Consider the following 16,619-nt stretch of genomic DNA (forward strand, 5'->3'; position numbering starts at 1 on the left):
CCAAGCTCCGAGCCTCTCGCTGCTGCTCAGGGTTTTCGCGGGCGGCGGGAGCAGTATGGCTTGCTTGAGTAAACTCCGGGGGGAGGGGAGAGAGGGGAGTAGATGGGGAGGCGGGGTCAGCGGAAGCGGCAGGTTGCTTCCTTCTCCTCAGGCTCCCTCCCCGCCTCTCCCAGAGGGAGCGATGGGAGGGGGAGGGAAGGGCAGAGGGAAGGTAGTGTGACACGTGTCAATCAACCCCCCTCCGGGGGGCGCGCGCTCCGGGGCTCGCGCCGAGGGCTCGCGCCCCTGCCTCGTGCCTGCGCCGCTCGTATGTAAATGAGGGCGCGTGACGCGGGACGCAGATGGACAAGGGAAGAGAGAGAATGGCCGCTGCCGCCGCCGCTGCTGCCGCCGCCGCCGCCGCCGCTGCTCAGTGCCGGAGCCCTCGGTGCGCGGCGGAGAGGAGAGGATTCCGGCGGGAACTCGACTCTTGGCGCCACCGCCTCATGCACTGTGTAGGTAAGAGAGACACGGGCCGGAGCCCCGGCTCCGCGCGGCGACGAGTGCCGCAGCCCGAGGAGTTTGTGGCTGAGCGGTTTAGTTGAATCTTCCTTTCGGGTCAGTTCAATGGGGGAGCGAGATGGGAGCGGCGGCGGCGCGGCGGCTCCGGCGCTCGCCTTTTGTCTGGGGGTTCCTCGCCCGGCGCGGTCCGCGCTCATTCTCCACCTTAGCTCTTGGGCTCCCCTGGAACTGTTAGTTCGGACCCGCTCGCCGAGCCCCCGAGGAAACGGCTCGCTTGCGCTCTCCCCGAAACTCGTCGGCGCCCCTCGCAGCTCACCGTCAGCCCTGTCAATAGGGAGGAAGCGGGCCGGCGGGTCGGCGCCCGGGCGGAGGGGAGCCAGCGGGCAGAGCCGTCGGGAGGAAGGCGGGCAGGTCCGCGCCCCCGCCGGGCGCACACACACCCCCTTCTGCCGCCGTGGGCCGGGCGGGCGGGTGGACGCGGCCGGGCTCCGGGGACGAGGACCTGAGCGACTCTCGGGCGCTCGCGGGGCTGGTGCCTAGGGTGGGCCCGCTGGGGGCGAGGGGCGGCGGGGGCGTCGCCCGAGGGGCGGGGGCGCCCAACTCTGCCCTCTCGTGCTCGGCGGTGGCGGCGCGGTGTGTACCCCTTTAAGAAGGAGCCGCTCGAGCGCTGACGGTTGGGATTTGAAGTTCTTCCTCGGTCTTTGGAAGTCTGGACTGAGAGGGGGTGTTGCCATGGCGACGGCAACCCCCCCCGCCCCCTTCTCCTCACGGACGCCCCGATGACTCGGGTCCTCTTTTACTGTCATGTGATGGACCCTTCCTCGCACAGACATGCACATCGCTCTCCCCACCTCGCATCCCCTTCTGCAATTTCGTCTTCCCTTTTGGTTGGGTGGGAATCTTTTTGCTTCAAACTTCTGGGCTCCAGACTGTCATTCTGCGGGTTCCTCGGGGGTGGCGTGAGGTGGTGGGATCTCGCCGCCTTGCCGCCGTGGCTTTTTTGTCTGAGTGAGACGTGTACGTGGAGCTGTTATTCAGCAGGTTGGTTGAGTGGGCACCGAGGGGATAACGCGGGTTGTGGGATGGGGTGTGTTGTGTTTGTTTTGGCGGGGGTTGATGGGTAGGAGAGTATGAGAAGAGGTGAAGGGAAGGTTGCATTGTCTAAGGAGTGGATAGTGGCAAGCAGCTTGATAAACTGGCGATTAAACCTTGGCTTTGGGAGTTGGGTAAGAAACCTTAGTGCCCTAAGAAAACAACTACCTTGTTTCCATCTGTTCTTGCGCCACCTCGCACCCCTTTCCCTCCCCCCACTCCCCTCAGATTTATTTAGTTAGCGCTTGAAGATCTTTCTTTTTTTCTGTAGTGGAAAGGAGATCGTGGTAAGAAACTAGTACAACCTAACTCAGAAATGTGCACTGCCGAGTACGGTGGGTATAGGAAACCATAGGAGAAGGAAGGTTGCTCTGATTAGGGACGTTTATGTTTAAGCAAGTCACAGTTTTACCCTTTAAATGTTTTGTTGTTATCTAAGGAAACGTTCTGGGAAATAGCTTTAGTCAAGTAGTCATAAGTGATTTTGCTTTAAAAAATGTGAAAAAGAACCTCATCTTATTTTTATGTAAAATTTTAAGCCAAGTGTTGCTAATGCCTCCCGAATACAAAATGGACCCTGTTTTTATAATTGCTTATGTAAAGATCTCTTTCACTGACAACCTGTTTGAAAACTATTGAGTTGTTCAGTTAGAGTCAGGCAGGATGATAGCATTGTAATACTGGCTCGAGATACTGTGTTAAGTTTTGCCGAGGCACACAGTTATTTGACGAAGTCTTTGGACAATTTTTATATTTTAGAATACTTTGGCTTTTTGTTTTTTCTCATCTTGCTTGTTTAGTTGCATTAAGTAATCACTTTGTCTCACAAAAATATGTTTTTGAAAAATAGTCGAATTTTTGTTAAACGCAAAATTAATTGGATTTGATGGAAAAGGGAAACAGGATATCTTTCTGTCTTACCTACTTGGATACTCTAGTAGCATTAGAAGACGTTGAAAATTGAGTTAATGGTGTGTGTTTAATATGTAGTCACTATATTCACTTGTACGATCTTTGAAAGGAATCCCCCCCCCCCCCAAGCCCTAACTATATTTGATTATTACTTCCCACATCCCAGTCCTACTCAGGAGACCTAGGAAGATCCACCTCCTACTTATAAACAATAAAACTCTTAAGCAGGGTAAACACTGGTTGATTGGATTTTTTCAGTAGTCTCTGTGTGAAGCACCTATTCATAGTATGAATTGAGATTGAATGTATTTGTGTAACTTTTAAGTTGCGTTTTGCTATTTGTAAACATGTTTGCAAAGAAACTGTATTCTTTTTACTGTGCCTGTGTGTATGTGTGTGAATATGTGTACTTCCATATTGAATATTTAGTGCTCTTATTGACATTTTATAAAATATTTTGTCTGCCTTTGGGGAAGAAAATGATCTACAAGTCTTTTTTTTAAATGAGGTATGAAAATTGTAAGCAGTGTTTCAAGGCTATACAGCAAATTAGTATTGAATTAATAGTGAAATTTTAAAATCTCAGTTCTTAGCCTAAATCTTTAATCTTTTTTCATTTTTTAAATAACATATTAATGTTTTAATTTTATGGGCAAAAAGTCCATTTTACTTGTCACAACTGCTTGTAGTTAGCTAAGATGTTTAATTCTTGATATGGAAAATATCATTTACCTTTCTCTATTTGTGGAGCTCATCTCTTTATGTTAGATTTATGGCTACTCTGTGATTTAATCCTAGTATTTCTTTTTTTAGAATTGAGGAGTTGTTCTGTAAGCTCTGTGTCACAATATCATTATTTACAATGTGGTGCTTTTTACAATTTGATTTTTTTTTCCTGCAATCCTGTACTGTGCTAACTTTCGAGAAGGTTCATCTAACAAATATTTGAGTGCTTGTTGGATATAATTAGTAGTATTTGATCCCTGGGTCGGGAAGATCCCCTGGAGAAGGAAATGGCAACCCACTCCAGTATTCTTGCCTGGAGAATCCCATGGACGGTGGAGCCTGGTAGGTTACAGTCTGCGGGATCCAAAGAGTTGGACACGACTGAGTGACATCACTTCACTTCACTCAGCATGATATTGAGTGATAATAGATATAGACCTGGATTGTATGAAATACATAATTAGTATCTGATAAGTCATAAAATTTAAAGCAAAGTCTAGGATAAAAGAAACGCATTAATATATTTTTAAACTTTATCAGGACTTGTATAGTCTATTAGGATATTTGATCTGGGAAATGCAAGTTTTTTGTTTTAACTTTTAATTTTGATATAATCTCAAATTTACAAGAAAAGTTGGAAGAATAGTACAAGGGACTCCTCTATATCCTTCCCCACATTCAGCAAATGTATTACATTTTGAAGTATTTGCTTTATCATTCTTGCCCTGTATTTATCTATATCTTTTTTTTTCTGGACCATTCAAAGGGTGATTTGGAGACATGATGCCTCTTTATCCCTAAATTCTTCAGTTATACTTCCTAAAACCAAGGACATTGTCTTGCCTAACCATAGTATAGTTATTAAAACCAGGTAATATAACATTGACATACTTTAATATTACTGAATTCATAATTCATGTTCGTTTTATCAATTTTATTTTATAGCTTTTCCCCCCAGCGAGGATCATACATTGCATTTGGTTGTCATATTTCTTTAGTCTCTTTAAATCTGGAACATTTCCTCAGCCTTTCCTGTATTTCTTGACCTTGACATTTTTGAAAAGTACAGGACAGTTATTTTGTCGAATGTCCCTCAATTTGAATTTGTCTGTTGTTTCCTCATGATTATATTGGTTATGCATTTTTGGCAGGAATATCTTCTGTCCTTCTTAATACCTTGTATATTAAGGTTCATGATGTTGGTTTGTCCCAACGTTGGTGATGGTACCTTTGAAAGTTTGGTTTATGTGGTATTCTCTGTATTTCTCCCTAAAAGTTACTGTTTGTCCTTTTGTAATTAATATGTAATTGATGGGACAATACTTTGAAGAATAGGATATTTACATAGTCTCATAAAACTTACCCACAAGTTTTAACATCCATTCATGACTTTTTGTTCTGTGGCTAGTAGTTGATACTCTGTCATAAAGCAGTCTTTCCTCTCTTCCTTTATTTTGTTATTTTTATTAGAATGAACTCATTGATTCTTAACTTTATTCAGTGGTTAAATCCATTGCTGTCATTATTTTGATTTCCAGGTTGTCCTAGGTTTGGCCAGTGGGAGCCTCATCAAGCTGGTTCCGGTGTTTTTTGACAAACCATGTGTTTCCCCAATCCCTCCCTACCCAATGATTATTTTTGAGCACTTCTTTCTTCCCAAGCAAAATATTCCAGGTTTATCTTGGATTTTACCTGTCCCAGCCCTGACATCAGCCGTTTTTCCAAGGAGTCTTAGATTCTTTTTAGTGGAAAATAGATTTAGATACGAAAATGTGAACAGGAGGTGTCAGGACTGTTGTTAAGCCCTGTTTCATGATACAGAAGTTAATCATCAGTGTAATTGATTTCCTTAAGGTTACAACAGTAAAACAATGAAGATTTGATTAGAATTAGTCTATAAACTCCAGCATATTTCCAACATAGCATCATTGTCCCAGTAGAAATAGTTTTCTAGCAGCCACATTTAAAAGGCATGTTTGATTTAGCCCAGTATATTAAAAATATTTAAAATTAACCCATATAAAACTGTTGAATTAGTTTACATTCTTTTTAAAATATTAAGTCTTTGAAATCAGTTATTATATCTCAAGTTGGACTGGCTACATTTCAGATGCTTAGTAGCCTCTTGCAGCAAATGGCTACCACATTGAACAGCACAGTTTTATAATGAGTGACTCCAGCAAAGTCTTGATTACCTGAATACCACACTTATTCACTTCTGTTGAATAAGTGATACTAACCAAACTGATAGCTTTCCCCAAATCTTTTATTCCCCATGTCTTTTGTTTGAATACTGTAATATAGCAAATGGGAATATAGATCTTGGAACTAGACTATCTTGTGTTTGAATTCTGTTAACCACCTACCAGTTACCACCTACAAGTTACTTAATCTCTCTGTACGTCAGTCCCTTACCTATAAATTGAAGATAATAAAAGTTGTTTGAAAATTAATTGTGTTGATATCTGTTAATATGTCTGCCATAGAAAGCATGCCTTAAACTGCCTATTATTGTTATTGAATTATACAGGTTATTAGCAGTTTTGAGCTTTAGGTTTTTGCCAATGGATTCTTTCTGGCGGGAATGCCAATGAACAATGAAAAGATCCTAAGTCATGTTAAAGAAGAAGATAGTAAGGGCTTAAAAGATCTATATTCCAGGATATTCTTGAGCCATAGTCATGGAGTTTAAGAATCACAGTATAGTCACTTGGCTTGGTCTTTGCTTTTTATATGTAAGGAGAGCAAAAGACGTTTCATGCCATTCTACATTCTAAGGGATATTTTGGCTTCGTAGTAACTGAATACAAGAAATTAGTTAAAATTCATTTAAAAAAGCCTACTACCGTACTAGATCATATTGAACTCTTTGTTGTTACCTACTCTCTGTACTCTTCCTGTTAACCATGTCACTGTCTTTGAGCTCTGCACTCAGCAAGTGTTTGCAGAGTAAACTTTCTTCCAAACTACCTGCTCCCAACCATAATCAGGGTCAGAAGATATTATCTTCCTCTACTTTTAACCTCTGAAGAGATTACAGAGCACTTCATAGAGCTGTAACACTTAACGTGTCCGACTCTTTGCGACCCCCAAGGACTCTAGTAGCCTATCAGGCTCCTCCGTCCATGGGATTTTCGGGCAAGAGTGCTGGAGTGGATTGCTATTTCCTTCTCCAGGGGATCTTCCTGACCCAGGAATCGAACCCGGGTCTCCCACGTTGCGGGCAGACGCTTTACCGTCTGAGCCGTCAGGGAAGCCTCAAAGATGGGATAGTCCAGGGAAATAGAGTTCTACATAATCAGCTTGAAAGTTCTTTCTGGGTGCTTCTTTTTCTCCTACTCCTTTGTTTTTCCACTAACGTCTGCTTCATCTTGTCACTATTGCTGTGTAAATCCCAGAAGAGATTTATGTAGAAATCTGGATTTGATGAGAACTGGTATGAATGGGTCAACTACCCAAAAACTTAGACCCTAAAACTATTGTTTCAAATAGCATTTATTTTATTCATTAAAAAAGATGTGAATTATACCACTATCTAATATATATCAGGCAAGTGGAATCTGTGATGATCATGAGTAGTTGGGTGGTGAAGACACATATCCAAATTTCTCTGTAAAATAGGCTTACTGTGAATTTTGCATGTAAAATTTGAAATTCTGTATACTCTTCAATTGTATACCTGGAAGTTCTGCCATCCTTGGGTTCAAACAATATATGAATTTTATGTATTTGCAGATGTTAGGAACAGGCTGTGTGTCAGTGTGAGCATACCATACATATCCTCCTTTCTCTGTGGGCTTGCTGTCTCTTCCTGTCCATGCTACTTCCCTTAGCTGGCTACATGTGTGTACCCCTCTCCCTGTTTGGGTGGGTACTGTGGTAAGTTCCTATTATGTCACCATAAGTAGCTATTATGTATTCTCCATGCTCCTCTGACTTATCTTTCAATCCTGGTCTTTATTTTTTCTACCACAATGCAGTCTTGGCAGGAGCATCAAAGGCATGTAAATTTTTGGATATACAATTTTTCTTTCTTTTTGGTTATTCCAGTTTTTCCAATTATGTGTTATTAATTTTTAGAGTTCCTTTTTCCTTTGGCTAATATTCCTTCTTTGTGTGTGTGTTTTTGTGTGTTTTATTCACCACAGAATATAGGAAAGACAATGTGAATAGGCCCAGACCAACCTACTACTGCCATTAGGAAACTAATTAAGGTAACAAAATAATGCCATATTTGTATTTGAAGAATGCTGCTTTGCTCTTAAAGCTAAATAAAAATTTGTTTTGAGACTTCTTACGTTTTCTAGAAAACAACTTACAACTTACTTTTCTATATCTTCTTAATAGTTTTCCCACTCGTTGGCAACAGTCCTATTCTGCTTATATTTGCTTCTTTGTTTTTCTTTGTTCTTTACCTTAATCTATTACTAAGTTATTGCTATTTTCTTTACAATATCCTTTTGAATTTTGTTTTTTCTGATGAAGTCAAACACTTGGGCAGGTTCAGATGAGAGTCTAGTTTATGCCAGTAGCTGCATAGCTGATTTACTGTCCTTCACCGTAGCTTACAGCCTATATTAAATCATTATTTGGAATAACTACTTTGATTTTTGTAGTTTAAAAAGCAGTGGTATCTCCCATGTGTCTTTTTTCATCAAATACAAGTTAGTTGATCATAGTCCATCAGACTTCTTTCCTGTTTGGCTCACTTCTTCTTTAGACAGCCCAGCCACTTACATTGATTTTTACTTCTGGTTTGTACACGTTGCCCCAAATTCTTGAGTATATTATTAATCATAACAGCCACCCTGCATCCTCAGTCACCTTTAAAATTCAGTTGTATCTTAGAGTCTTTTCTAAAGCATTTATTGAAAAACAAGTTTGAAATCTTTCTCTGTTAATTTCAAACTGATTAGTTCATTTCTGATGGCTGTATGTAAGGTGTGTATGTAGGAAAATAACTTTGTCCAGTAGTCTTCATATTTAAATAGTAAATTAGGAAACAGTTTAGGGACAAAGAGCTAAGTCTGCAAATGGTAAAAAGGATTAAGAATTGAAAAAACACAGTTCCTTATTAGCCTCTACCACTGGTCCCAGATAGGAAAAGGAGTACGTCAAGGCTGTATTTTGTCACCCTGCTTATTTAACTTAGATGCAGAGTACATCATGAGAAATGCGGGGCTGAAAGAAGCAGAAGCTGGAATCAAGATTGCCGGGAGAAATATCAATAACCTCAGATATGCAGATGACACCACCCTTACGGCAGAAGGTGAAGAGGAACTAAAAAGCCTCTTGATGAAAGTGAAAGAGGGGAGTGAAAAAGTTGGCTTAAAGCTCAACATTCAGAAAACTAAGATCATGGCATCTGGTCCCATCACTTCTTGGGAAATAAATGGGGAAACAGTGACTGACTTTATTTTTGGGGGCTCCAAAATCACTGCAGATGGTGACTGTAGCCATGAGATTAAAAGATACTTGCTCCTTGGAAGGAAAGTTGTGACCAACCTGGACAGCATTGTAAAAAGCAGAGACATTACTTTGTTAGCAAAGGTCCGTCCAGTCAAGGCTATGGTTTTTCCAGTGGTCATGAATAGATGTGAGAGTTGGACTATAAAGAAAGCTGAGCACTGAATAATTGATGCTTTTGAACTGTGGTGTTGGAGAAGACTCTTGAGAGTCCCTTGGACTGCAAGGAGATCCAACCAGTCCATCCTAAAGGAGATCAGTCCTGAGTGTTCATTCAAAGGACTGATGTTGAAGCTGAAACTCCAATACTTTGGCCACCTGTTGCGAAGAGCTGACTCATTTGAAAAGGCCCTGATGCTGGGAAAGATTGAGGGCAGGAGGAGAAAAGGACAATAGAGGATGAGATGATTGGATGGCATCACTGACTCAATGGACATGTTTGGGTAAACTCTGGGAGTTGGTGATGGACAGGGAAGTCTGGTGTGCTGCGGTTCATGGGGTTGCAAAGAGTTGACCATGACTGAGCGACTGAACTGAACTGAACTGAACTGTAGCTAAAGCTCCAATATTTTGGCCACCCGATGGGAAGAGCCAGTTCACTGGGGACGATTGAGGGCAGGAGAAGAAGAGGGCGACAGAGGATGAGATGGTTGTTGCATCATCAGCTAAATGGACATGAGTTTGAGCAAAGTCCGGGAGATAGTGAAGGACAGGGAAGCCTGGCGTACTGCAGTCATGGCGTCGCAAAGAGTTGGATGCAACTAAGTGACTGAACAAGTTATAACCTTAGGCACAAGTCATTTTACTTTTCACAGATAGAAATCTGTGAAACTAGGATAGTATCTGTCCTTAAAGGTTCTCTATTTTTGGTTTTTATGAAAAGTAATTACTATTACTGCTGTAATACTTATGTAGTAGTGGTTTCTGGACTAACATATAAATTAAGGAATTATCAGCATAAAGATGACATGTAAATCTGTGGAAATGAATGAGACCACCTAAGGGCAAGAGATAGTATTACTAGAGGGGAGTAGAGTACTTGGTACCACATCTTAAAGAATCTTAACACTCTTTGGATGGTGGAAGAGGAGTCTCAAAGTAAGACCACTGGACTTTTACACTGTAAAGTAAAACTGTTGGCTGAGTACAAAAACCAGGAGAGATGGCATTACCAAATCTAAGAGGAGAGAAGAGTGTTACAATAAGGAGAGATTGTTATATGTTGATGAGATGTCAAATACCATTAAACAGGGAAGTGTACATTGTTTTTGGCAGCATGGAAGTACTTGGTGACCTTGACTGGATAAATTTAAGCAGAATGGTGGGAATGGAAGCTGTATTGTAATAGGTTAGAATGTATATAAGATTAATGTAAGAGGAGAAAACATTTGAGAAGGTACATTTTGAGGGAGAACATAATGAATGGAGCAATAATTGGAAGGGAGTTGCTGATGGACAGGGAAGCATGGCGTGTTGCATTCCATGGGGTTGCAAAAAGTCAGACACGACTGAGCTACTGATCTGAACTGGGCTTAAGGGATGTTTGTTTCATAGATAGAAAATAAGTTGGAGAATACTTTTCTGAATTGATAATATCCATGATTGCTTTATATGTTAATTTAAGCTGAGACTTGATAGCTACAAAATATGGAGAAATAATTAAATAAATAGACTTGGTTTGAATCATTGAATGTGAACTCTTGTTTTTCCTTCGAAATATATTTTCCTAAGTAAGTTCATCAACTTAATATATGTAGTATTAGTGTGTTATGCATTTTAAAAGAAAGATTTTTTTCCCAGTTAGTTTACTGTTGTCAGTCATCGAATATCTTGAGTCCTACTGTGTGTCAGTTAATTGGAGTGTAATTCTATGATTCTTTCTAAACTAGGTTCTGAATTGGAAATAGACTGAAAAATAAAGAATCAAAATGTTAGCTTTTTAGACAGTAAGGTTGTATTAAAGAACCTGGCTTGTAACTGAGGCCAAAATAAAGACAGTATCACTCTGAATTGAACTTGCCAACCTATCAAAGACAAAGCAGCTGGAGCTGCAGGCCTCTTCTAATAAACAAGGAAGCTTTACTACCTGTTACCTATGGTTTGTTATTGATACATTGGACCATCTAGGCAGGATGAGTGGTAGGCTTGGACATGCATGAAAAATGACCTTTAAAACATTAATCCATTCTGCTAGGAACAACTATCAGGATGCTGCCAATACTAGTCATTTTTCTTTGCTTTGGTAGGATGAATAAGGTGTAGAAAAAAGGGCAAAAGCTCCTTCAAGAATACTTCCCCCTAAAGTATTGGGAGAGGTGGGAATTGTGAGTTGGGTAAAAAGACTAATTACTACATTTGCTTTTAAAGATTCACAGTTATGAGGGATGTAAAGTATTAGAGTTGGCATAATATAATGGAAAGACAGAGCAATTAATTTGATTTGAAGAATCTGAAATGACTATAGTTAAAAGGATTGACTGAAAGTAAGGGTTACAGACTTTTTTTGTAAAGGGCTAGATGTAAACATTTAGTCCTGGTGAGCCATATGGTCTTTATTGCAACTACTCAACTCTTCTGTTCTAGTGCAAAGTTCCGTTCAGTTCAGTCGCTCAGTACAGTCTGACTCTTTGCAACCCCATGGACTGCAGCACTCCAGGCCTCCCTGTCCACCAACTCCTGGAGTTTACTCATACTCATGTCCATTGAGTCGGTGATGACATCCAAACATCTCTTCCTCTGTGTCCCCTTCTCCTCCTGCTTTCAATCTTTCCCAGCATCAGGGTCATTTCAAATGAGTCAGCTGTTCATATAAGGTGGCCAAAGTATTGGAGTTTCAGCTTCAACATCAGTCCTTCAAATGAACACTCAGGACTGATCTTTAGGATAAACTGGTTGTATCTCCTTGCAGTCCAAGGGACTCTCAAGAGTCTTCTCCAACACCACAGTTCAAAAGCTTATAGTCCAACTCTCACATCCGTACATGACTACTGGAAAAACCATAACCTTGACTAGACAGACCTTTGTTGACAGAGTAATGTCTCTGCTTTTTAATATGCTGTCCAGGTTGGTCATAACTTTCCTTCCAAGGAGCAAGAGTCTTTTAATTTCATGGCTGCAGTCACCATCTGCAGTGATTTTGGAGCCCAAAAAAATAAAATGTCTGACACTGTTTCCCTATCTATTTGCCATGAAGTGATGGGACTGTATGCCATGATCTTAGTTTTCTCAATGCTGAGCTTTAAGCCAACTTTTTCACTCTCCGCTTTCACTTTGATCAAGAGGCTCTTTAGTTCTTCACTTTCTGCCATAAGGGTGGTGTCATTTGCATATCTGAGGTTATTGATATTTCTCCCACCAATCTTGATTCCAGCTTGTGCTTCTTCCAGCCCAGCATTTCTCATAATGTACTCTGCATCTAAGTTAAATAAGCAGGGTGACAGTATACAGCCTTGACGTACTCCTTTTCCTATTTGGAACCAGTCTGTTGTTCCATGTCCAGTTCTAACTGTTGCTTCCTGACCTGCATACAGATTTCTCAAGAGGCAGGTCAGGTGGTCTGGTATTCCCATCTGTTTCAGGATTTTCCACAGTTTATTGTGATACACACAGTCAAAGGCTTTGTCATAGTCAATAAAGCAGAAATAGATGTTTTTCTGGAACTCTCTGGCTTTTTCGATGATCCAGCATATGTTGGCAATTTGATCTCTGGTTCCTCTGCCTTTTCTAAAACCAGCTTGAACATCTGGAAATTCATGGTTGATGTATTGCTGAAGCCTGGCTTGGAGAATTTTGAGCATTACTTTACTAGCGTGTGAGATCAGTGCTATTGTGCAGTAGTTTCAGCACTGTTTGGCATTGTCTTTCTTTGGGATTGGAATGAAAACTGACCTTTTCCAGTCCTGTGGCCACTGCTGAGTTTTCCAAATTTGCTGGCATATCGAGTGCAGCACTTTCACAGCATCATCGTTCAGGATTTGAAATAGCTCAACTGGAATTCCATCACCTCCACTAGCTTTGTTCGTGGTGAAGCTTCCTGAGGCCCACTTGACTTTGGACTCCAGGATGTCTGGCTGTAGGTGAGTGATCACACCATCATGATTATCTGGGTTGTGAAGATCCTTTTTGTACAGTTCTTCTGTGTATTCTTGCCACCCCTTCTTAATATCTTCTGCTTCTGTTAGGTCCTTACCATTTCTGTCCTTTATTGAGCCCATCTTTGCATGAAATGTTCCCTTGTTATCTCTAATTTTCTTGAAGAGATCTCTAGTCTTCCCATTCTGTTGTTTTCCTCTGTTTCTTCGCACTGATCACTGAGGAAGGCTTTCTTATCTCTCCTTGCTATTCTTTGGAACTCTACATTCAAATGGGTATAGCTTTCCTTTTCTCCTTTGCTTTTTGTTTCTCTTCTTTTCACAGCTATTTGTGAGGCCTCCTCAGGCAAACATTTTGCATTTTTGCATATCTTTTTCTTGGGGATGGTCTTGATCCCTATCTTCTGTACAATGTCACGAACCGCCGTCCATGTTTCATCAAGCACTCTATCAGATCTAGTCCCTTAAATCTATTGCTCACTTCCACTGTATAATCCTAAGGTATTTGATTTAGGTCATACCTGAATGGTCTAGTGATTTTCCCTGCTTTCTTCAATTTAAGTCTGAATTTGGCAATAAGGAGTTCATGATCTGAGCCACAGTCAGCTCCTGGTCTTGTTTTTGCTGACTGTATAGAGCTTCTCCATCTTTGGCTGCAAAGAATATAGTCAATCTAATTTCGGAGTTGGCCATCTGGTGATGTCCATGTGTAGAATCTTCTCTTGTGTTGTTGGAAGCGGGTGTTTGCTATGACCAGCGCGATCTCTTGGCAAAACTGTATTAGCCTTTGCCTGGCTTCACTCTGTACTCCAAAGGTCAAATTTGCCTGTTACTCCATGTGTTTCTTGACTTCCTACTTTGCATTCCAGTCCGCTATAATGAAAAGGACATCTGTTTTGGATGTTAGTTCTAAAACGTCTTGTAAGTCTTTATAGAACTGTTCAACTTCAGCTTCTTCAGCGTTACTGGTTGGGGCATAGACTTGGATTACAGTGATATTGAATGGTTTGCTTTGTAAACGGACAGAGATCATTCTTTTCGTTTTTGAGATTGCATGCAAGTACTGCATTTCAGACTCTTTCGTTGATTACGATGGCTACTCCTTTTCTTCTAAGGGATTCTTGCCCACAGTAGTAGATATAGTGGTCATCTGAGTTAAATTCACCCATTCCAGTCCATTTTACTTTGCTGATTTCTGAAATGTTGATGTTCACTCCTGCCATCTCCTGGTTGACCACTTCCAATTTGCCTTGATTCATGGACTAACATTCCAGGTTCTTATGCAGTATTGTGCTTTACAGCATTGGACCTTTTTTTATCACCAGGCACATCCACGACTGGGTGTTGTTTTTGCTTTAGCTCCGTCTTTTCATTCTTATTTCTCTACTGATCTCCAGTAGCATATTGGGCACCTACCGACTTGGGGAGTTCGTCTTTCAGTGTCCTATATTTTTGCCTTTTCATACTGTTCATGGGGTTCTCAAGGCAAGAATACTGAAGTGGTTTGCCATTCCCTTCTCCAGTGGACCACATTCTGTCAGACCTCTCCACCATGACCCATCCGTCTTGGGTGGCCCCACAGGCATGGCTTAGTTTCATTGAGTTAGACAAGGCTGTGGTCCATGTGATTAGATTGGTTAGTTTTCTGTGATTGTGGTTTCAGTCTCTCTGCCCTCTGATGCTCTCTCAGCACCTACTGTCTTACTGGGGTTTCTCTTACCTTAGACATGGATATCTATTCTAGTGCAAAAGCAGTGTGTAAATAAATGAGCATAGTGTGGTCCAAAAACAAAATTATCTAGAAAAGTAGGCAGATTTTACATACTGGCTATAGTTTACTGATCCTTAAGTTAAATGATCCAGCTGGAAAGTCGGGTGGAAGGAACAGGTTGAGGGATAGTATAAGCAAAGATATAGAAATCTAAATAGTATATATTCTGAAAATATTCAGCATTCTAGTGTCATTGGAATACAGGATAGAAGTAGGAAATAGGATTGAAAGTATAAATTATGGTGTCTATAAGGAAATTATGAGCGTTTGAGGTTTTTTTTTTTTTGAATGGGTAATAAGCATGATCATATAAATCAACTTATTTTCACTTTGGACATCTGTTGGTTCAGGTTTGAGGGTTTTTTGTTTGTAATAGTTTTAAGAAGCTCAAATTGAAGCAGCCCATTTGAGTCAAAGCTGGGAAAATGAGCAATTTCCATTTCAATAAATTAATGAAGATACTGGATTGCTGAAATACTCTCAAATAGCACCCTTTTTTTGCCTGGGTTCTTAACAACTTGAAAATTAAAACAAGGAGAAAGATGGAAGCAGAATATCACTTTTATTAATGATAGAAGGCAGATAAGAGAGATAACTTAGTAGGAAAATTTGGGTTCTGGCATAGGGCTTTCCTTGTAACTCAGACGGCTAAGAATCTGCCTGCAGTGCAGGCAACCCTGGTTTGATTCCTGGGTCAGGAAGATCCCCTGGAGAAGGGAGTGGCAACCCACTGCAGTATTCTTGCCTGGAGAATTCCATGGACAGCCCACAGATTTGCAGAGTCAGACACAACTGAGCAGCAAACACATAAATATGCCTATTTATCTACTGAGTCCTAGGCATACCAGGGATGCAGATAGAATATGAGCTCTTTGCATGTATGTTCTCTCAATAGCTACATCCAAGGGTCTACTCAGTTATTCTTTACAAAATCACCAATGAGAATAAGAATAGTCACTATATTTCCCTAGGAGTAAAGAGTCTGAGATTGTGCAGATGACGCATCCTTCCTCATAGAAGCAGGGAGCAAGGAAAGGGTATTACTCCAGTAACTATTGAGGCTGGTTTTGCAGAGTTATATCTGGGCATAAGTGTACTGAAAACAGTACAATTGTCATTATACTGAAAATACATGAAACTTATATATTCAAAGCATTTTTTTTAAATACTTAATTCTAGTGTTTGAAATTCTCAATTTTTTAAAACTCTCAAAATAAAGTTGGTAGAGTTTTATTTTTTTTAATGAACTAGCTTTTGCTACAAGCTTCTATGTAAGATATTTAAATAGAATGCATGTTTGGCTAGAAAAAGATGATACTGTCTTATTTATCAATTTTCCATTGACTTTTCAAATTTAGAAAGAATTAATGTAAAGGAATAGACCATTGTTTCTTTAAGAAAATGTGGATACTTTGACAAATAGATTATCCTTTTATTTAGCTTGAATTAGGGGTGCTTATTGCAGTTTATTTGGGAGAAAGCAATGGCACCCCACTCCAGTACTGTTGCCCGAAAAATCCCATAGACCAAGGAGCCTGGTAGGCTGCAGTCCATGGGGTCGATAAGAGTCGGACACAACTGAGCGACTTCACTTTCACTTTCCACTTTCATGCATTGGAGAAGGAAATGGCAACCCACTCCAATGTTCTTGCCTGGAGAATCCCATGGACAGAGAAGCCTGGTAGGCTGCAGTCCATGGGGTCGCACAGAATCGGACACAACTGAATCGACTTAGTAGTATGCAGTTTATTTACTGGTGTCACTTTTTGTTTCTAAAATGTCATCAGTTATTCTTCCTTGTTCCTTTCTTCTTCCTTTTCTGAACATTTTAGTACTGAAATCATCAGGTGGAACCAAACAAAGGTATGTCTGGGGCAGGGGCAGTGGCATGTCCTCTTGAAAGGTGGGATGTCAGAACCTGGCAGGGATAAGAAGGGTCCCCATGTGCGATAATGGAACTGGAGGCATGAGGAGCAATCTGCTTAGGAGGGCACACCAGTGTAAGGTTTTGGAGCTAAGCAGGGTCAAATTGGTATTTGTAAAGGAGAGTAGCCTGGTAC

General features: G+C 40.9%; 1 protein-coding gene across 32 annotated transcripts in view; it reads left to right on the forward strand.

Moving 5' to 3' along the window:
- The first annotated feature begins 337 nt into the window (after positions 1–337).
- Positions 338–16,619, forward strand: part of LCORL (ligand dependent nuclear receptor corepressor like) — a 179,537-nt gene continuing 163,255 nt past the window's right edge. For 13 of the 32 annotated variants that reach the window (XM_086406334.1, XM_086406331.1, XM_086406333.1 and 10 more), the window contains exon 1: positions 338–498. Coding sequence is in view for 13 of the 32 variants with exons in the window: in XM_086406331.1 (XP_086262457.1) it covers positions 342–498 (157 nt within the window). In the remaining 19 variants the exon portion in view is untranslated. Of the gene's footprint in view, positions 499–1,177; positions 1,543–7,379; positions 7,446–16,619 lie in introns of those variants that run through there. The other 19 variants (XM_086406337.1, XM_086406335.1, XM_086406361.1 and 16 more) reach the window with 7 other exon arrangements.

The sequence above is a fragment of the Bos grunniens genome, chromosome 6 (genome assembly GCF_055505025.1).
Source record: "Bos grunniens cultivar Pamir isolate PY7600 chromosome 6, Bosgru_T2T1.0, whole genome shotgun sequence".
NCBI lineage: Eukaryota > Metazoa > Chordata > Mammalia > Artiodactyla > Bovidae > Bos > Bos grunniens.